We start from the raw sequence: 21,572 nt of genomic DNA, 5'->3' as shown, positions 1-21,572 counted from the left end.
CATGTCCTATGGTAGCGCTAAATGGGAAACATAAGCTTCTTCTGGTTTGAAAATATCACAATCACTTAATTATATATTGACTTTTACATATTTATCACAATTCCTCATCGCATCAATCTGATGCCTCATGGTCTGCAAACAATAAACACCACCATCTTAGGTGTGGCTTAATTGATTCTCTCTCTCTCCCAAAAAGCCCTCACAACTTCTTCTAGAAGCAAGCAAAAAGATTTAAAATATACACAAAAGCAGAATTTGGGACTCTAGATGGATGGAAGCTGTGAAGGAAATGGGTTGGCAAATGCAATACATCACATCCATAGAATCTTTTGTAAATGAGGTTTTTTTGCAACATTAATGTATCGCAGTTTGGAGAAGATGTGGAGGCTCACCTTTCACGCATTATATTATGCAACAAATGACAAACCATATTATTCTCAAAATAGGAAATTGCACTATGTGATACATACTAGAGATCCATCCCTTTGTGCACCATATGCGCAAAGTGCTTCGATACAACTTAGCTCACATCCTCTTCAACTTGAGATGGGTGGTGATGAGACTCATCAATTATGTGTTTGTTACCTTTAACAAGTGCGAGAGTCATAATATCCCACTTTGATACAAAATGTGTTGCATTTGGCCATATTCAAGTTTGCTTTCCACACATTGTTAATTCCACCCACTCCCTACACATTCCTCTGACGATCTAAATGTAGGCTCTCAATTGCAGCGTTCATCGATAAAATTCTTGAACATCAAGAGTCACTCGTAGCTAATAGAATACAATTTGGTTCACCGTGTAACACTAATTTGGTTCTAGACATATTTGACATTTGAGGATGATAATGAAATCTCTCTCTCTCTCTCTCTCTCTGCCTTTAATCATATTCGATTGTGCTTTCCACAAATCTTCGACTAAGCCCAATCCTTGCAAGAATTTCTCTCACAACCACAATGTGCACTCTCGATTGCAACATTCATTGGTAAAGTTCTTGAACATCGAGAGTCGCTATTCACTTTCACACGTAACACGTGAAATGTAATATTTTTGGTATCATAGGTCATATTTGACCTCTGAAGACATAATATAATCTCTCTCTTTGTGTGTGTGTGTGTGTGTGTAAATAACGGCTTTCACCACGAAAGAAAAAAAAACCACCATGACTAACTTACGACAAAGTATAGAACCCTTATAGGGAGCTAAATACTACTACTACAAACTGAATGTCACCTCCAGCAACTCAATTAATTGACATTTTATTTGCACAATATGCCCCTCCAGCATTACCTTGTTACTTCTTAAAGACAAAATCACACTATTCATTGCACGATAAGTTTTTTTTTCAATCCAAGACAATGTGAAGAAGGCCAGACGCGGAAGAAGGGATGCTTCTTCTGCATCCCAAGGCTAGGAAGATGCAGAGCACCAAAGAGCTTTCTCACGGATTCAACGAAATCTCATGGAATTCTCTTATCATTGGCCTTGTTGATCGTGGAAAACCACGGAATGCTCTCAACCTATACAAGCAAATGCAATTGGGTGATTCCGCCATTCAACCTAATGCATATGCATTGGTTTCTTTACTGAAAGCATGTAGTGAGCTGAAAGATGTTCAGCAAGGTCTTCATATCCACATAAAGGCTCTTCAAACAGGTTCACTCAACACAAATCCCTTTGTTGCTAGTTCTTTGATTATTATGTATGCGAAATGTGGGTTTATTGAGAGATCAAGGCTCATCCTTGATGAGCTTTGTTCTCCAAATACTGTACCATGGACAGCAGTAATAACAGGATATTTAGAAAATGGTTTAGGATTAGAGGCACTTAATTGTTTCGAAGAGATGAGATTCAGAGGTATCATTCCAGATTCGACCACTTTTGTATGTATCTTGAAAGTTTGTGCTGATACAAGACAAGTGAGGAAAGGTCAAGAAATACATGCTGAGATTGAAAGAAACGGACTTTTGAATAGAAATGCTTTTCTTGGATGTACATTAGTTGATATGTATGCAAAATGTGGTTTTCTTTCTAGAGCTGAGGAAGTATTCTGTAACCTTAAAAATCCAAATGTTGCTTCTTGGAATTCATTGATCCATGGATATTCTGAACAAGGCCATGCTTCAGAAGCTGTGCAGTGTTTTGACCATATGCAATGTCGGTCCATTTTTCCAGATGCTTTCACACTAGCTTGTGTCTTGCGAGCTCTTGGAAGCCTTAAAGCTATTCATAAAGGTAAAGCATTACATATTCAGATAGGAAAGCAACATTTTATTCAAAGAGACTTTGTTCTCTCAAATTCATTGATGGATATGTATGCCAAGTGCGGCCTTCTGGACTTGGCACAAGAAATATTTGATAGTATTCCTCTTCGGAATTCTGTCTCTTGGAATACAATCATTGCAGGCTATGTGAGGCATGAACACTATGACGAGGCTTTGAATTGCTATGAAAGATTGGAATTTGAAGGCATTTCTGCAAATTCAGTGACCCTTATGTGCATCCTGAAAGCATGTAGTGCTATAGGGTTCATAGAAAAGGGCCAAGAAGTACATGCTGAGATTGAAACAAAGGGTCTTGTTAAATCTAGCCCTGCTATTGGGAATTCTTTAATCGATATGTATGCAAAATGTGGATTGCTTAGAGATGCTCAAAAAATGTTCAATGATCTTCCGGTTCGTGATGTAGTTTCATGGACTGCACTAATTACTGGTTACACTGAACATAATTATGGAGAAGCAGCATTAAAGTACTTTGAACAAATGCAGGTTCAAGGTATTCCTCCAAATGTTGTCACATTTTGTTGCAGTTTAAAAGCGTGTATGGATATGAGAGATGTTGGCAAAGGGGAAGAAATACATATTGAAATTAAAAGACGCCCGTCACTGAAAGGAGACCTTGTTGTTGGTTCTGCATTGATAAACATGTATGCTACATTTGGATTGCTTGAAAAAGCACAAGAAGTCTTTGATAGCTTGCCAGAAAAAACCACAGCACTATGGAACACCTTAATTATAGTATATACTGAATGTAATCATGGAAAAGAAGCACTGGAATGCCTCAAACAGATGCAACTTGAAGGTATGCTCGTGAATACTATCACATATGTTTGGTGTTTGAAAGCTTGTGTTATACTAAGAGATATAAAAAAGGCCCAAGAAATTCATTCAGAGATTGAGGAACTGGGATTTGAAGAAGATCCTTCCATTGGAAGCACTTTAATTCACATGTATGCAAATTTTGGCTTGCTTACAAAAGCACAAGCTGCTTTTGACAACCTTCAGTGTCGAGATGTTGTTATGTGGACTGCATTAATAGAAGCGTATACTGAAAATGAGCATGGGAAGGAAGCTCTCGAGTGTTTTGAGAAAATGCAGCATGAGGGTATCTTTCCAAATGTTGTAACATTTGTTTGTAGCTTGAAAGCATGCGGTAATGTTTGTGCTATTGTTATAGGTGAAGAGATACATGTAGAGATTGAAAGAAAAGGTCTTTTAGAAAGAGATCTCTTAGTTGGAAACACATTGGTTGACATGTATGCTAGATGTGGTTTACCTGCAAAAGCTCATCAAGTATGTGATAAGCTTCCAATTCGCAATGCTGTGTCTTGGACAGCAGTAATGGCAGGATACTCTCAGGTTGGAGAGATTGAAAATGTGTTTTGTGCTCTTGAGAGAATGGTAATGGAATATATAAAGCCAGATCCAATCACCTTTGTTGTTCTCCTGAATGCTTGCAGCCACATTGGTAATTTTGAGAAAAGCCAAACGTTTTTTGAGTCCATGAGCAACGATTATGGCATTATTCCTAGTGGTGAACATTACAATTGTGTGGTGGATCTTCTTAGCCGCACAGGAAAATTAGACAAAGCAGTGGAAATGATCCAGGAGATTCCAGTCACCTGTGATCTGGTGGTTTGGCATACTCTTTTGAGTGCTTGCCAATATTTGGGGAATATTGAAGTCGGGAAACAGGTTTTTGACAAAGCAATAGGTTTGGTTGAGTATGATACTCCTCATACTTTATTCCAAATGGGTCAGTTTCAGGAGTTTTTGTCAATAGAGTCAACCTCGTTAACCTACTGATAAGTTCCTTCTCTAGGAACCAAAAACAGATACATGTGAAGGCTCTTAATTTAATTATGATGTCCCATTGGCCAAACATTGCTTTCCTCTCAGCTCAAAGGAGAGAATTTGCTAAGGTTCTCAATATTCTCATTCTCTTAAGAGTTATCTACGGAACTTCTTAAATATTGAATTGCATGCAATGGCTATAAATCTAGTTGTTTAATGATTTGCATCTGCTTTTTTTGCAGATTAGATGAGACGAAAGAACAGAGTTAAAGGTCTCCTATTACAAGAGTTCATCTGCAGGAGTCAACATGCTGCATGAGGTGAGAATGATTCTAGGGTTTAAAAGAAAATTCATGGTTATTTTACGTTTGTATGGTCATATATACAGCCCTTTCCTTTTGTTTCTTTGTTTGTTTCAGTCACATGAGCAAGGGGCAGGAATGGAAATAGGGATGGGAACTGGCACGGGTGAAAATGAATTCTTTTGCTGTAGGTACTCAAACTCATTGGAAATGCCAGTTGACTTAATGTCTCAACTAATTATTGTCTCGACGATCACGTCATTGTTTTTCATGTGCACAGGATGTACTATGAGGGACAACATCAGACGTGGTGTTTTGGCTTCTCATAGGCCCTTTTTAATCTGATAAACTTCCCATATAAGAATGTCTTTTGGAAATGCATCTGCAATCAATGGAAAATGTTAATTTGGTAGATGATGAGTCCTCCATGTCAGTCAACATGAGACCATGGTCATAACCATATTTTGTCTGAATTGGATCCTAAATTTATCTACACAGTATTCCTTAGACCCCATTCAAGGCACGATTATTGACAAAATTCACGTCCGGCATTGATGACTTGTATGATGGCTGGGTGTGGAGCAGGGAATTCACTGGTGTAACAAGAATTGCATTTGAAGAAAGAGTATTGGAATGGAAAGATAACATTGAGCTTGGATACAGGAATTAGTTGACCATTTTGAATTGGGGAAAGTTGCTTGTGCATATATTACCCAGAAAGGTATAGCATAAACAAATGTTAATGTTTCCTGATTGTAATTAACAATGCTTGTAGCTTAATTTATATTCAAACAGTTAGAAATATATTTTATATTTATTATCAAGTGCCTACAGTTGGAAGGTAGCTTTCAATTTCTATGGCGTAATTGTTGCTTTTCTTACACCCATGTATGATGTTTGATCATAATATTTACTAATTGACTCAAAATTTTCAAAATCTTATAATCAGACATACCTGACTGTAATATCCTGTGCTTTGTCAAGAGAACCAAATTTGGCAGATATACACTGCAGAGTTGCCAACAAGGTTTGTTTCAATCAACCTCAGCCTTTGAACTTCATTATTAATTGCCTCGCCCTATTTATGGTCCCTCAGCTTTCAAACATATGCACAACAGAGCTGGCAAAAAGGTTTCCTTCAATCAACCTCAGCCTTGGCACTTGTCTATGGCCTTACGCTTTCAAACAAAAGAAGAAGAGTGACATCTTCAAGCTGCAATTTGCATAATAGAACAAAGCTTCCTCACGCTCAGCATACTGTGTGTTCAATGCTTTCCACAAAGAATTTCACTTGAATGCATAGATTCTTACGCAATTATCCACACAGAAAATATATAGACTTGTAACAATACATCCACCACCCATGCAATACAAATGGGCAACTTTCAAATCGGTATTTTCTTCCTTGGCCACAACTATATGCCCTTTAATGCAACTTATACGCATTCTCTACCATTTCATAATAACTCGGGTCTTGCTTTCAATCCACAAGCCCCGATCTAAATGTCCATTGCTACAACTTATATGAAGTGTCAGATTCCTCATCAAATAATGTTCTAGTCAATGTCAATACATAAATTTGGAAAAGGTGCATCTTTGTTGACTATGTTCTTTGAAAAGGTGTACGATAGTCCAATAAACCATCTACAAAAGGTGTAATATTCCTTTGCTAAACGTTGGTTAATACAATTTATGTACATTCAGTCATATCTTGCTCTTATGTTCAGTCCTATACAAGGGTGACGATGAGGAGCCTCAATTTGAGACATTAAGACATAAGCAACAGGGTCATTGATATCGAGATTTACAGCATTTTCAAAGGCTTGTTTCCCAACATCTGCATTTCCCAAACTTCTACAAGCACCCAGTACGGTATGCCACATCAAAAGATGAGAAGAAAAAGACATCCTTTCAATCATATCCACGGCCTTTTCTAAATTTCCGGCTCGGCCAAAGAGATCAACCATGCACATATGATGCTCGACCATTGGCATGATTCCATAGTCTTTGGTCATTGCTTCAAAATATGTCATACTCTTATTGATCAGACAATCTCGACTGCAAGCATTTAAAACAACTACAAAAGTGACTGGATTTGGTTGTATCCCGGCTCCTTGCATTTCTTCAAATATGTATAAGACATTCTTACTTTCTCCATTGTAGGCATGCCCTGCCATTAGTGTTGTCCAAGAGACAATATCTCGAACTGGAAGCTTATTGAATACATCTTGAGCTTTGTCAAGTGAACCACATTTGGCATACATATCCACCACAGAGTTTCCAACAACAAGATCTTTCTCAATCAACTTCTGTCTTTCAGCTTCACCATGGATTTCTTGGCCCTTAATTAATGCCCCAATGTTACCACAAGCTTTCAAACAACAAAGAAATGTAACAGTGTTGGGGGAGACACCCTCCTTTTTCATTTTCTCGAAACACAACAATGCTTTGTCACCCTGCTCATTTTCAGCATACCCTGTAATGAGTGCATTCCAGGACACCACACTCCGGACATAGAGTTTTTCAAATACTTGGCCAGCCGTTGCAAGTGATCCGCACTTTGCATACATATCTACCAAGGTGTTTCCAAGAGCAATATCCATTCGAACCAATCCTCGTTTTTCCATATTGATATGTATTTCATGGCCTTTCTCTATAGCACCCATATTGCTACAAGCCTTCAAGTTGCAAAGGAAAGTGATGGCATCTGGAGAAGCACCTTCAAGTTGCATTTCTTCAAAGCATGCCAAAGCTTCCTTTCCATGGCCATGTTCAGCATATCCTGCTATTAAAGCTGACCATGAGACAACGTCTCTAACTAAAAGCTGATCAAACACCTCTTTGGCCCTATCTAAGAAGCCAAATTTAGCATACATACCAAGCAAACTATTGCCAAGGAATACATCTGTTGGAAACAATCCTTGTTTTTCAATCATACCGTGTATGTCTTGCCCTCTATCTTTAGCACCAAGGTTAGCACAAGCTTTCAAACAACATGTGAAAGTGACACAGTCAGGGGGGTTATTTACATGCCTAAGCTGCATCTGCTCAAAGCAATCAAGTGCTTTGCGGTTCTGCCCATGTTCTACATATCCTGATATCAATGCATTCCATGACACTGTATTATGAGCAGGAAGCTCATCAAAAACTTTTTGTGCTTTCTCAAGACAACCACATTTTGCATACATATCCACCAATGTGCTTCCAACAAAGAGGTTTTGTCTAAGCAAACCACTTTTGTCAATATCTCCATGAATGTGGATACCACAACAAAGGTTCTTAAGCTTTGAGCAAGATTTCAACAAAGCTACAAAAGTGCGAGGATCTAGATGTCCCGATGAAGAGACATATTCATTTTTTCTCACATATTCATCTTTTTTCTGATACAAAAGGAGCGCAGACTGCATGCAGCCATATGATATATATGCATTAAGGATGGATTCCCATGCCCATACATCTTTATGAACTATTTCTTCAATGGTCTTTTGGGCACATTCTAAATTTCCATTCTCTACTAGCATGCATACAATATTATTTCCCAGTGTGTTGTGAGCTTTAAGTCCACATTTCTGGATGCGTAAATACATATTCGATGAGAGCCCACCATGAGACCTTCTCTCCTTTGTGCATCTGTTTAGAATATATCTAAACTCCTCAACACAAGGTTGAGGCAGCATTCCCTTGTCTAGAGAAAAAGAGTGCTCTCTATACAGATAGTATGTAAAAAGAACTGTTTTTCAAATTCCCAGTCCACATTTCTGGATGCGTATATATATATACAATGAGATCCCACCATGAGACCTTCTCTCTTTTGCCCATCTGTTTAGAATATACCTAAACTCCTCAACACAAGGCTGAGACAGCATTCCTTGCCTAGAGAAACAGTGTGCTCTCGGTACAGAGGATGCGCAAGAAGAACTATTTTTCTAATAACCAATTGTAAACACACTCTAAGGGTGCATTCGCGTTTGGAAGTTGAATATACTTTCTAACTGTCACTCTGGTACACACCTAGTAAAGGAAGAAATTATATCTTGTTTAGATGCTAGTGTTCTACTTAGATGTTGAGTCCTTCCTTGGTCAAGAAAGAAACTGCTATTATTATATCTAGCGACCATGATATTTCTTTCATTGGTTCTTCATGGTAATTCTGTTTGACACATTTTCATATATAGACTCCTATAGAAACATCAGTAAGTGATAGAATTAATTTAGTCATACTTGTTGAGCCAAGAACTTCAGTGTTGGAAATTTGTATTCATATTTAAGAGCACTTGCAATAGCTTTACACGTCACATATATGCTTGCTTAAGAACACTTTATGTTCAATCTCATGAATATTCATTCATATTTTACCCATTGAAACTCGAAAAGATTGAACTGCAAACATTACTAAAAGAAATGGCACCAAGTTTTCAGATCTACCCATTTGCTTAAATTCGGAAGTATTTAAAATTCTAATCTCATGATTCCACCACTATTTGTTTATTGAGCCCATTTTAGCTAGGCAATGTCCTCTTAATCTAAATCAAGGGGACATGTTCCATCTTTGCATCCAAAATATACTTTAGTTTTATACAAGCTCTCATGTAGAGGTTAAGCTTTACTTGCCATATAGGGGAAGGTTATATTTTCAGAATTTCAATCTGTCACAAGGTGTAATCAAATTATACCTCGTTTAGACATACTGATTAGTCCTTCAGAGTATAGAAATACTCATATCAGGTAATGGGCTTGTAGAAATTGTTCACATAAAAATGTAGATTAAGATATTTAAGCCAAAACATCAACTATACATTAGAAATACCACCACAAAAAGGCGATTTGAATAAGGAGCTCGTTTATCAAGCTTTCACAGAGTAAAATCACACAAAAACAAGTTGCATGCCTGATTCATGTTTGCAGCTTCCATACTAAACCATCAGTATGAGTTTACCATACCAAGCGCAACAAACTCCAAAAAAGAAAGAGACAGTAAAAATAATAAAAAGAATAACTTGGTCAAATTATTTTCCTTTCCAGCTTTCTTTGTGTCTCCCACAAAATTCTACTATGTGAAGATTCACACGTGAGAAGGCAAAACAAAAATTGAGAAACACACGAAAAGCACGAGACAATAATCTAAGCACTTGTCATATAGATATTTTCTTGTAAATCATATATGCTTCAATTTCTCTACACATTTGCACCGAAAACCATAAATTTTCTATGTATATCACATTATGGGCAGAAATCACAATCTAGAGTATTACTCTAAAACAGCAACAGAAAAGCCACATGCATGCAATGTACACAATGATATGCACAACAAATTCTTAGCAGCTACACCTTACAAAAGCTGACCTCGAACAATGTGCAGCATGAAGAAAATAGGGCATGATACAGATGCAAAGGGAACATTGCAAGTTTAATTTGGCCATGTGGGTAATTAAGATGAAACGTGAAAACCAGCTCACAACTATATCTCACAAATCAGACATGTATGACACCTGCATATAATCTCGGGTAGGAATACAATCAAGAGTCCAACAAGCATTCTTCCCTTCAGGATATATGCCCAATGAAGACAAATTATCCAATCAACAGTAGACAAAATCTCACAAGATCAGATCATATGTAGCTCAGGCCTATAATGTCACACAAGCGATCTATAAAGGGTCAATAACGGTATTGCCCTGCATCATAACCTTGACTCCTGGATTGCAGCATGGAAGAAGCATCATAATTTGAGTTCCTATATGATTGTGAAGAGTTGTGATAACCCCCTGCCTCACCTCTGAAAGATCCGTAGCCTCCAGACGAAACTCCATCATTCCGATCCACAGAGTTACCATAGCCAACTTGCTCACGGTTAGCCAATCCACCACCAGATGTTGGACCCATATCATAATCATAATATTTGGGACCCAATTGCATTGAAGGTTGTTGGTATTGTTGGTATTGTTGGTAATGTTGCTGCCTATACTGAGCCTCTTGCCTCAGAAACTCTTCCCTCTGCTTTCCTTGTTGTGACCTAAGGGATACCATCTTCTGCTGGTACTGTTCTTGGATCTCTCTTATTGCCTACAAACAAAAATAAAAAGTTCAAAAAGAAAGGTCTGCACACATTAAAAATAACTTGCTTCGCAAAGACTTCAGACCTCTCGGTGCCTTGCATTCTCCTTGTCTTCAGCATCATTTAGCTCCTTGGTAAGCTGCATTGTCTCTTGTACAAACTTGTGTTCAAGTGTTTCAATCGTCATTGTCATGGATTGCTGCTGATCATGCCCCACATCGACCTCTGGACCTAGATCTTTCCCTTTAGACATCCAAACCTCCCCCCATTTAGAGCTTGTTCTTAGTCTAAACAACCTGAACATAAGTATCAGACTCTAATGCACAGGGATTGATCTATACCTCCTTTATGCCCGTATGCAAAAGAACCATTCTGGTTTCCTGCGTCCCTTTGACGTCTCGCATCCATTTGATTAATCTGTTCCACACTACCATGCTGAGAATCTTCATAGTAAGGAATATCCTGACCAAGATATGGTTGCATACTTGGTTCATGATGAGATGGTTGATTGGGAATGTGCTGAATTTGTCCAGAACCCAATGCATTTGCATTAGATCCATGTTTGTGAGATCCATAAGACCGATATGGTCCACCTTGTGGCTTCCTTTCATGCTGAACATTATCAATCAACTTCTTCACAGCATCAACTGCTTTTCCAACCATAGTACGACTGCTTCCTGAAATACGTACAAAAAAGGATCCATTTCCAGCTGCTATATTGTCTTCTAGTTTCAATCGGCATCCTGTATCTTTCTCAATCCCCTGTATAGTGGAACCTGAAGTCCCAATAATTCTTGGCTTCAACCTTTTATCCTTCACTGGAACTTTTTCAACAACCTCACTTGGCTTGCGATTTACGCCCAACGTAGATGGACAACCCTGTACATCAATAGTCAAATTATGAGATGTGTTTAGGGAGCTTTGGAAATAGATCTTTGTGGCTACCTTCAGGAGTGTGGAAAACAACATGACTATACCGTATACACATAAAATTATCCCTTTAGTGGTCCTGATTAAATTAAAGATTATAACTAGCATCTTATGGATAATGATGCTCAGAAATCGCAAACAAAGCTTATTGTGGCCATAAAGCATCAATCACAACTCGTGGATTGATATATACATATCAATTCCAAATCATGTACGTATCTGTCAGCTTCATTGTACAAAACGAATATTTCAATACATGGAGGAAATAAAGAACTAATTCCATGAAGTTTATTGCATAGGACATACACATGACATGCTTCAGAACATTGCCAAAAATGACTCCAACTACCAGTGGCATCATTTTCAAGTTTCACTATCCATACACAGATATGGTATTTAAATGGTTATTCTTACCAATCACCAAAATTTTGAGATTAGAATCATAAAATGTTAAACACGATTGGCCATGCCATCACTCCTGTGTCTCATAACTGTGGTTGTAAAATCGCAAAAACTTGGTACCCACTACCTGCAACTAAGCAATCCTAAGGAAGCTGGTTGGCTAAAAAGCGTGTGGCACTCATTCATCTCTCGTGAAGATGGTCTCCCATTCAAGCATTAGTATGTATGGTGGACAACCAACTGTACGCTCTGTATAACCCTTTGCTGAACATTTTTCAAGTACTGATTACTGTAAAAGCAAGCATAAGTAGTTTGGAGTTCAGTGTATTACCTGAATATTTTCAAACATACCTGTGAAAAATGACCATACTCGCCACAAATACGGCAAATGAGCTCCTCTTCCTTCTTCTTTTTCCAATTTCTCTCTATTGCTTTGGCTTTGGCCTCCCATACTTTAGCTTCCCTACTTGTGAAATCAGTGGGGACAGCATTAGGATCAGGAAGGCCATCATCCTCATCATCAGGTTCACCAGAATTTTCCTGTGAAACCATTGACCTCTTTTTCAAAGAGGGATTATCACGAGAGCCTTCATTTGTGGACCTAACAGGCCCCGTGTACTCTTTCCCGTAAACCTCCTTAAACCATTCCTCATCTCTTTCATCATCCTTGGTCTCATCCATCGATGCTAAGAACCAAGATATTTAAATAATTTGTCTAACTTACAACTACTGGTGGCTTGAGGGTTGTAGAAGCACCAGAAGTGCTAGGCCACTGCCTCACTAATTTCACTGTCAATTTTTATAGAACAAACAGAGGATGTTACCCCAGATTGACACTAATGCTATGAAAAATCCATTTGTGCACTCCCATAACATTGCATCAATTTATAGCTTTACTTACCTTAATTAATCATCCTCTAAGCTTACGCAGCCTCAGATCCAAGACTGATAGCTCAAACCTGAATCACAAGCAATAAGGCTTGCTTTCATGGACCTTTATATTGAACTTGAATATAGAAATCCAAGAAATGAATCAACAATGTATGCACTGATGAACATCAAAAACCAAAGACATCACATTGTATCTGATGTCTACAGATCAATCAAGAAGAAAACCTATGGCTCAAGGTACTGCTAGCTATTAGTGACAATTTTTAATCCAATGTTTGTGGTATGTACAGTTGGAGAAATGATTGACTACAACTGCACCATCAAGAGCAAGACTCAATATTCAGCCTAAGAAATAATCATCAGCGAACCCTGAAACAACAATTCATGCACTGATTCATATTGCGCATTGAATGCATCACATCAAGACCCAATGTCTACAGACCAGAACTTCCAAAATATATCGCTTAAAGTTAGTACCGGTATGCTTATGAAAGCTTTGAACCCAAACTTTAACTAAGATATCTAAACTTAAGAGCCCCAGAAACGATTTTAGGAGGTATACATATCAACCAGATTCGACAACTCTGACCCTCCTTGAGAACCAGATTCAAACATTGGAAAAAGATAAAAACACACAGTTAACAGCAAGATTATACGTTTGAAAGGTAATGCAATCATATTAATGAAAATTTTGTACCACATAAACGTTGCATACTAAAACCAGAACCAATGGCATTCCTTTTCCAAGAACAAGAATCAAATTACTGGTGTTACCTTTAAGAAATAATAAATCAAGATAAAATATTTGGTTAAAGATTAAATATTTGAGAGTTGATGCTGGCCCAATAGCGACAACTTGAAGCCACTAATTATGGTATCAAGAGTTGCAGGAACAACTTTAATGATACCAACAGCATTGACTATGTCCTCGTATGCATATGAGAAACGAGAGCAATGAATCTTCCTAATGAAGACACCAACCTATGTGCTTACACGCCTGATTCTTTATCTCCTCCTACACTAGTTATGTTTTATGCTAAGGCACCTAAGCATGCATATTGGTAGGAAGTTTGTGAGCCACGAGATAGGTGGTGAGGTAAGGAAATAAGAGGGATGAAGTTCGCATGAAAACCAGAGATAAATCAAAAAGCATCTTCTCAACAAAAGATTGTGTGGGTCTCGCAAAAGTATGGTTGATATGCAAACTGTGTTTAGCCGAAACAGAGTTATATTTCAGGTAACACTGAAAAATGCAAGTAGATCTTGCATAGAAAAATATAGAAAGCCAAAGTTTTGATGTTTTCAAGTGCTTCCGATTAGTACTGGAACCAAATATATGCATGGTACCATAGAAAATCAACAACCAACTCATCTCCTGTAGGCATAACGAAAAGGATTTACATATTATAGCAGTGATTATGGCATTTCTGGCTATCGCAATTCGTCCATGAACCTTAAGATTGGAAGATTCCTCAAGAAACAAAAATCAACTCTTGTAAATTACACAGCGATGGGACAAAACAAAAAGCAGGAAAAGCGAGAGAAGAGAGGGGGAGAGGAATACCTTCAGATGATTTGGTTCAGGTCGATTAAAGATTAACAAAACCCGTCAGATGATTCGAAGCTCCGATGAATGAAGGCGAGCGACAGAGCTTCCGTGGACAGGACCAAGAAACCAGAGGTCCCCAAAATTGGGAGAGATGAGAAAACCCTAGTTCATTAGTTACTTCTAGTATTTAAATACAGGGGAATGGAGTGGGCTGTTTTCAAACAACACAAATACAATATACATACAATATCCTTCTCCTATCATAGCTAGTATTTTAGTAGTTCACACATGTATGTATGTATGTACAACACATCACACCTCCATGGGGCCCTTAACGCTCCGAGATCGCCCCATTTCGGCCCCCCCAGCTGGATTGATGAAGCGAGGCCATGTGTAAAGGATGTTAAGAACAATCGCTAAACCATTCAAGGAAGAGGGGAAATTGTAGCTTGCATTTCCTCCTTGAAGTAGCCCCTCCTACAGAGCTATGGCTTGAGATGCCCCTCTTTGTTTGCAAATACGAAAAGGATAAGAGAGTGAACTACATCGTCGTTTCCTGAAACGAATTAACACATGAACTTGTACACAGAATGGTCATCTTGACCTCCCAAACTAGTTAATTCGAGGGTTAGAATATCACTTTCATACATCGGAAGTCATTTGTCAGTTTCATTAAGCCAATACAATGTTTCTTTCATTAAGTTAGTACAAAGTTTCTTACTATCTAATTGCATTCGTTGCAAGCCAAGGGAACCCTTTGTGAATGGAAAATCACAAACGATGAATGCATGAGATGTTCCAAATCTTTTCGTTGTCATTGGGCATTCTCATCGTCATGGTATGCTTCTGAGAGATATACATATTTAACTTATGTTGTTCAAATAGATATATAATATTTAAATGGGTATAACATAATGCTCAATTACATGGCATGAAGCTCATCATTTCACACTATTTTAGCATGCTTTACCATAACAAATACTATGGACTAACATTTGCCATGTTAGTTTTATTCATTCAAAAATGTCGCATTTGATTTATATTATAGTTTGATGTGTTCACAATATTGTTCCGAACAGCCACAGTCTCCTTGAAATGTAGACTGGTAAGCCTTTGTAACGATCTATAGTCAATACAAGTCTTGCAATGTTATTTAGTAGCAACTCGTCTCCCATAAACATCACATTTCTATTTCTAGTTTCCACATGAATGTTGCCATGACCTGTGTTGGATATACCTCACCAAAACAATACCATGATTTGGAGATGCAAATTGCTTGCTTATAACTCACATTTGTTCATTTCTTGATACTCAACATCATAATAATAGCATGAGATTTGTAGACATGACATATGTCCTCCTCATGGATATCCATAGTTTGTTTCTTACCAAAAATTCAAATGGTCTCATTGATAAGCAATGTGTCCATTATCTCTACACATTGACTTTCTCACTTGATTATTTTTTCATTGATAAGTAACATGTGCATTTATCCACGTATATTTCTTTCCTCGCATTGATAAATCATCGAGGCAAACAAATTGCATGGTCACATTAGGATTTGATATTGGTCATGAATCCTCTTTAAGTCATTTAAAAAATAAATGCATCATACAACATCCATATTTTGATTGTTGGTTATCTATGGTCCTTTTGAGTTCCCTTTTTCCAAGGGGGGAATGACCATTCAAACTTCATTTTACTAGATTCGGCATTTTACTTATGGTTATAAAACACCTTTCTAGAGGGAATAAGTGATCTCATGTTGACTTATTTTGTAACAACTTTCCATCACAATTCTTTGCAAAACCCACATAGTATGGAGTTGCATATAAAGTAGGAGCATTATGTTGGTCCTTGCAGATTACATTATGCAAGCGGTTGTCTTAATTACCATTACCGCTAACTATACATTCATAGTATACACATTGGATGTATATGACACAATCAATGGTAACACATGAGCACCCTCTATTTCGCAAATGCCCTATTATTTAGGAGCAGATTATCTTCAAATCCACAGAGGGGCACATTGTAAGGGTATGAACATCCAATGCCCTGTATTGAACCACACCCCCATTGTAATCAATATGGTTTCTCTTGGGGATGAAGGCTAGTTACTATGAAGCGATAGTGGTCAACCAACAGTCAAGAAGAATCTGGCATGAGTGATGTCACATATGGAGGTTAAGGTCACATGAATGGACTTCTGCCATTTCATCTGATTGAGTTCAGATCCAATTCTCATCTCCTTGCTTAATGACATCACCAACCAAATTCCCTTGTCCAGCCAAAACTCTACTGTAGAAGAGATGACCATGTATCCTTCTCCGAATGCAATGCATGTTTGAAAGCTAGTTCCCCAAATTCCATGGCACCCCAATTTCTACAAGCACCTAATATTGTATGCCACATATAAAGATCAGAACTAGCAGGCATTTTCTCGACTGTCATTACTGTCTTGTCAAATCGGCCTGTTCGGGTAAAGAGATCGACGACACAAGTATAGTGCTCGATGGTTGCACTAATTCCATAGTGTTTGCTCATAGCCTCAAAATAGGTATGGCTCCTGTTGAATAGACCTACCTTACTGCATGTATTCAGAACAACAACAAAAGTGACCTCATTCGGCCATATACCTTCGGCTAACATGCTATCAAAAAAATGAAAAACATTTTCACTATCTCCGAGCTGACTATATCCCGACATCAAAGAAGTCCAAGAGACTACGTCTCGACTTGGCAGTTGGTCGAATACATATCTTGCTTTACCGACCAAGCCACATTTAGAATACATATCGACCAAACTATTCCCAACGATGATGTTTCCCTCTAACAAACCTTGCCTTTCAATCTCACCATGAATTTCTTCACCTTTTTTTATTGATCCCATATTTGCACAAGCTTTCAAGGCACAAATAAGGGTTCCAGAATTTGGTGACACCCCTTGAAGTTGCATTTGTTCGAAACATTTTAATGCTTCATCACCATGTTCATGTTCAGCATATCCTGCAATTAATGCTGTCCATGATACTACATTTTGAACTGGAAGCGTCTCAAATACTTGCAATGCTTTGGAATGTAATCCACATTGTGAATACATATCCACAAGAGCATTTCCCATAACAACGTCGTTTTCAAGCAATTCTTCTCTCTCAATCTCCGCATGTATTTCTTGTCCCTTCCCCACAGATCTTATTTTGCTACAAGCATTTAAAAAGCTCACATATGTGAAAGAATCAATAGGCACACCTTCAAGTCGCATTTGTTCAAAACATTTGAGTGTTTCTTCGGCATAGCCATGTTCAACATATCCTGTGATTAGTGAAGTCCACAATATTGTGTCTCGAATTGGAAGTTTGTCAAAGACTTCTTGAGCCTTTATAAGTGATCCACATTTAGTGTACATATCAACCAAAGCACTCCCAAGAAAAGGATCTTTTTCAAGTAACCCTTTCTTATTGATCTCGACATGTATCTTTTCACCTTTATCTATAGCGCTGATGTTACCACAAGCTTTCAAGGCACAAACAAAAATTTCTGAGCTAGCAACCACCCCCTCAAGGCACATTTCTTCAAAATATTCGAGTACTTCATCATCATCTCCATTTTCAGCACATCCTATTAGTAATGCACTCCATGCATTTGCATCTCGAACAGAAAGTCTATCAAAAATTTGGCGTGCTTTCGTGAATGATCCACATTTAGAATACATGTCAACTAACGCCAGGCCTATCGCAGGATCATTTTCACACAAACCCTGCCTTTCAATTTCACAATGTATTCTTTGACCCCTCTCCAATCCTCTTATAATCCCACAAGCTTTCAAGATGCAAATGAATGTTATAGAGTTGGGTAAGGCACCATCAACTTGCATCTGGTCAAAGAACTTAAATGCTTCCAGAGCACATTCACTTTCAACATACCCCGAAATCAGTGTTGTCCAAGTAAACACATCTCGATCTTGAAGCCTATTAAATTGGTTTTGTGATTCTTCAAACAACCCACATTTAGCATACATACCTAACAATGCATTGCCAATGATCAAGTTTCCTTCGAGAAAACCTTTCTTTTCAATATCCGCATGATGTTCTCTACCCATCTCAATCGCTTGTATGCTACCAGAAGCTTTCAAGGCAGAAATGAACGTGCTAGCATTTGGAGAAACCCCCTTTGCTTGCATGTGTCGGAAGCATTGAAGAGCTTTCTCTTGATCTCCATGTTCGGCATATCCTAATATCAACTCATTCCAAGACACCACATTCAGAGATGGAAGTTTATCGAAGGTTTGTTGTGCTAAAGCGAGCAAACCATGTTTGGCATACATACCAACCAAGGCATTGCCAACAAGAAGGTCCTTTTCTATCAATCCTAGTCTCTCAATCTCCAGATGGATTTTACAGCCTATATCTATTGCACTTATACTAGTACAAGCTTTCAAGCTACATACATATGTGGTGACATTTGGCGAGACTCCTTCGAGTTGCATCTGCTCAAAATACTTGAGTGCTCTCCACTGATGCCCAAGGTCAATATATCCACCAATCAATGAATTCCATACAACAACATTTCGATCTTGAAGCTCATCAAAAACATGTTGGGCTTTTTCAAGCAATCCAAATTTAAAATACATATTAAGTAAAGCACTTCCAATGAAAAGGTTTTTTCCAAATAACCCAGTTCCTTCAATCTCCAAGTGTAGTTCTTCACCTTTCTGAACATTTTCCATAGTTCCACAAGCTTTCAAAACAAAAAGGTAAGTAACAGAATTTGGAGAGACGCCCTCGAGTTGCATATGGTCAAAACACTCTAAAGCTTCCTTACCATAATTATGTTCTACATAACCTGAGATTATTGTAGTCCAAGAGACAACATTCCGATCCAAAAGATGATCAAATTGACATTGTGCTTCACAAAGCAAACCTAGTTTAGCATACATTGCAACCAATGCATTGCCAATAGCAATCTCTTTCACATGAAATCCTTTTTTTTCAATCTCGCCATGTACTTCTTGGCCCTTCTGTATGGATCCTATAGTAGTGCAAGCTTTCAAGCTAGAGATCAAAGTAACAAAATTTGCAGAGTAACCCTCACAATGCATTTTATCGAGAAATTGAAGAGCTTCTTCTCCTCTCGCATTTTCAACATACCCTGTTATTATTGTTGTCCATAACACCACGTTTTTACATGGAATTTCATCAAAAACTTGCTTTGCCCTTGCAAGAGAACCACATTTTGCATACATATCAATCAATGCAGAACCAATGTATACATTTGTATGGATCAAACCTACCCTACAAATATCGCCATGGATTTGAAGACCTTTCTCTAGGTCTTTTACATTTGCACAAGCTTTCAACAAAGCAAGAAAAGTGTGCTCACTGAAATATAGAGAATGTTGTTGATTATGATGATGACGCTGTTGTTGTTGAAATTGTTGATGCAAGGAGAGAGCATTCTGGTACTTTCCACGCTTGACATGTTGAATGATGAGAGAATCTAATGACTGATCGTCCGTATGATCACCATCAACCGTGTCCACGATAGCTTCTTTGTGCAGGAAAACGGAGGAAGAGTGGAAGAATGGGTGGCTTCCTTTGTTGGCTGCTTTCCATATCCCTCCTCTTACTGATAGCATCAGCATTGCAACCACAGCATTTATCCTTCTCCCTTCTGAACTCGAGATCTTCACTCAGAGAAATGCGAGAGATCCACCAAAAAGAATCCCGCTAGTTCATGGGTTTAGAGAGGAGCGTTTTTACGTGTCACAGCTCAAGGTTTTCGTGAAGCGAAATAAAGCTCCACAAAAAAGAAGGGATTTGAATGTCTTGGTTGGTCGGAACGAAAAGCCAAATAGACACACACAAAAAAGGTATCGTTAATGGTGTAGGAAACCTGAACAAAGGTTTCGTAATCGTTAATGTGCCCAGTGAAAGTTCATGTTATAGCAAGGAGGAAAAAAGGTTTTTTTGTTAATGTCCCGAGATTCGTTCATGTTATTAACAAAGGAGGAAAACAGAAGATAAATGAGGGGTTTGACTTTGTGATTGAGAAGGGGAAGTTTTACAATTTGAAATGTTTTCCAATCATATCCTCTTTTCATAAGGGTGGTGTAACCAAGAGAAGGGCCTGATTTCATAAGGAAAAGGTTTAATGTCATCGAACGCACATGAAAAACAAGGGAAAGGGAAAGGTTCGGTGCATTGATTTTGAGAGGATGAGTAAACGAAGGGGATGATCAAGTGTTTTTTGAGTTGAGAATGAGAAGTTGAACCATCTTGGTTGAGAAGGACTGATACAAATTAGGCAAGGGTTCAACATTATCCTGACTTGCAAGGGGAATTCAAACAAGAAGGGTAGGCATGGTTTCATGTCCATCAAAATGTTTTATCATTACAAGACATGGAAGGGCAAAGGCAAGGTTATATGTCCACCCCTCACCCCTATATGTACATACATGTTATATTAGTCTAGTCCACACAACAAGATACCAGAATGGCATCTCGTTAGGCACTAGGGACATCCATGGCATGTACAACAAGCATCATATAACAACGGAACATGTATAAGTCAATGTCATCGGAAGAAGAGGAGGAACTAAGTGCTATGGTTCCTCCTCATACGTGGGAGTGTTTGTGTCATGTATGACTTACATATTCTCACTTCCTAGCTAGAAGAAAGAAAGATATATTAACGACTTTTAAGAGGGGCCAAAATGGCCTATAAGAAAGACCAAACAAGAGATTACATTACATCTTAAGTGTAAACAAATAAAAATGTACATATATGTATGTATAGAATGCAGAGTAGTTCCATAATGAAGGAATGATATGACGTGAAGCCTCCCTTCCTTCTAAGTTCTCACCAAACGAAAAGAGGAGGAGACAGGGGAAGGGGAGATCACCATTCTCTTTCCTCCATGCGTGCACTGTCCCTGCTTTCCCGATCTCAGCTACGATGGCCGCCGAAGCCTTCCATGATCTCTGCTTCTCGATTCATCTCTAATTATAGCTCTACTAATGCTGAATCTTGCGATGGAAAAGGACCCGATAACTCTCTCAAAGGAGAGCTTCGCCGCCTGTTCAAGCTCATACACCCTGATCTCTTCCACAATCAACCCCTCGAACAGGTAATTATTCCTCTGTTTTTCTTCCCTCTCCTTTTCACCATGGCTCGTCATCTTTATATCTCCTTTTTTCTGTTTGCGTGGCATTGAAGTATTTGTTAAAGTGAACTTCAAAAACTTGATCTGATGCCTGTTCTTTTTTAAAACAGGCAGAATATGTTGAACGAAGAAATATATGTATGCAAAATATGTGTATGTCTATGTATGCATTTTCTTGTATGTATGTATATATATATATATATAT

The 21,572-nt window shown here is 38.2% G+C and overlaps 5 protein-coding genes across 9 annotated transcripts in view; 2 read left to right on the top strand and 3 right to left on the bottom strand.

The window, feature by feature from the left end:
• The first annotated feature begins 1,261 nt into the window (after nucleotides 1-1,261).
• Nucleotides 1,262-6,801, top strand: LOC147863500 (pentatricopeptide repeat-containing protein At4g18520, chloroplastic-like). Of its 5 annotated transcripts, none has more exons than XM_087319482.1 (6): nucleotides 1,262-4,202; nucleotides 4,317-4,394; nucleotides 4,494-4,542; nucleotides 4,657-5,097; nucleotides 5,361-5,403; nucleotides 5,473-6,801. In XM_087319482.1, exon 1 carries the CDS (start codon nucleotides 1,390-1,392, stop codon nucleotides 4,084-4,086), a length of 2,697 nt encoding a protein of 898 aa, XP_087175608.1. In that variant the 5' UTR covers nucleotides 1,262-1,389; the 3' UTR covers nucleotides 4,087-4,202; nucleotides 4,317-4,394; nucleotides 4,494-4,542; nucleotides 4,657-5,097; nucleotides 5,361-5,403; nucleotides 5,473-6,801. The 5 variants fall into 5 exon arrangements, with proteins under 5 accessions (XP_087175608.1, XP_087175607.1, XP_087175609.1 ...); XM_087319481.1 differs by having other exon boundaries at nucleotides 5,361-6,029; nucleotides 6,104-6,801; XM_087319483.1 differs by having other exon boundaries at nucleotides 4,322-4,394; nucleotides 5,361-6,801.
• LOC147863499 (pentatricopeptide repeat-containing protein At1g06140, mitochondrial-like) lies at nucleotides 6,077-8,409 on the bottom strand. Its single transcript, XM_087319484.1, has one exon. The coding sequence runs from the start codon at nucleotides 8,051-8,053 to the stop codon at nucleotides 6,077-6,079; it is 1,977 nt and encodes a 658-aa protein (XP_087175610.1). The 5' UTR covers nucleotides 8,054-8,409.
• Nucleotides 8,410-9,764: 1,355 nt separating this feature from the next.
• On the bottom strand, nucleotides 9,765-14,399 carry LOC147863498 (uncharacterized). The gene is made up of 6 exons (XM_087319588.1): nucleotides 14,219-14,399; nucleotides 12,665-12,722; nucleotides 12,115-12,552; nucleotides 10,773-11,310; nucleotides 10,517-10,674; nucleotides 9,765-10,439 (listed from the first exon to the last, which is right to left on the bottom strand). The coding sequence occupies exons 3-6, from the start codon at nucleotides 12,442-12,444 to the stop codon at nucleotides 10,035-10,037; spliced, it is 1,431 nt and encodes a 476-aa protein (XP_087175714.1). The 5' UTR covers nucleotides 12,445-12,552; nucleotides 12,665-12,722; nucleotides 14,219-14,399; the 3' UTR covers nucleotides 9,765-10,034.
• Nucleotides 14,400-15,818: 1,419 nt separating this feature from the next.
• LOC147863497 (pentatricopeptide repeat-containing protein At2g03380, mitochondrial-like) lies at nucleotides 15,819-19,864 on the bottom strand. Its single transcript, XM_087320300.1, has one exon. The coding sequence runs from the start codon at nucleotides 19,844-19,846 to the stop codon at nucleotides 16,502-16,504; it is 3,345 nt and encodes a 1,114-aa protein (XP_087176426.1). The 5' UTR covers nucleotides 19,847-19,864; the 3' UTR covers nucleotides 15,819-16,501.
• A 1,193-nt stretch (nucleotides 19,865-21,057) lies between these two features.
• LOC147863496 (uncharacterized) overlaps nucleotides 21,058-21,572 on the top strand; it is a 3,133-nt gene continuing 2,618 nt past the window's right edge. The window contains exon 1 of the mRNA XM_087320291.1: nucleotides 21,058-21,331. Coding sequence (XP_087176417.1) covers nucleotides 21,122-21,331 — 210 coding nt within the window. The 5' untranslated portion in view covers nucleotides 21,058-21,121. The remainder of the gene's footprint in view (nucleotides 21,332-21,572) is intronic.

Source organism: Azolla caroliniana, unplaced genomic scaffold (assembly GCF_043228905.1).
Source record: "Azolla caroliniana isolate FFs.n. ecotype wild unplaced genomic scaffold, voAzoCaro1.0.p SCAF_5, whole genome shotgun sequence".
Taxonomy (NCBI): domain Eukaryota; kingdom Viridiplantae; phylum Streptophyta; class Polypodiopsida; order Salviniales; family Salviniaceae; genus Azolla; species Azolla caroliniana.
Note: the sequence above shows the minus strand (reverse complement) of the source record. Positions and strands in the feature narration are given on the sequence as shown.

Excerpts from the sequence above, each read along its gene's own strand:
- LOC147863500 (XM_087319483.1), top strand. The coding sequence starts at position 1,390 with ATGCTTCTTCTGCATCCCAAGGCTAGGAAGATGCAGAGCACCAAAGAG.
- LOC147863498 (XM_087319588.1), bottom strand. The coding sequence starts at position 12,444 with ATGGATGAGACCAAGGATGATGAAAGAGATGAGGAATGGTTTAAGGAG. Across the intron at positions 11,311-12,114 it reads AGTATGGTCATTTTTCACAG|GGTTGTCCATCTACGTTGGG; the intron begins GTATGTTTGAAA and ends ATTGATGTACAG. Across the intron at positions 10,440-10,516 it reads AGAATGCAAGGCACCGAGAG|GCAATAAGAGAGATCCAAGA; the intron begins GTCTGAAGTCTT and ends TTTTGTTTGTAG.
- LOC147863497 (XM_087320300.1), bottom strand. The coding sequence starts at position 19,846 with ATGCTGATGCTATCAGTAAGAGGAGGGATATGGAAAGCAGCCAACAAA.
- LOC147863499 (XM_087319484.1), bottom strand. The coding sequence starts at position 8,053 with ATGCTGCCTCAACCTTGTGTTGAGGAGTTTAGATATATTCTAAACAGA.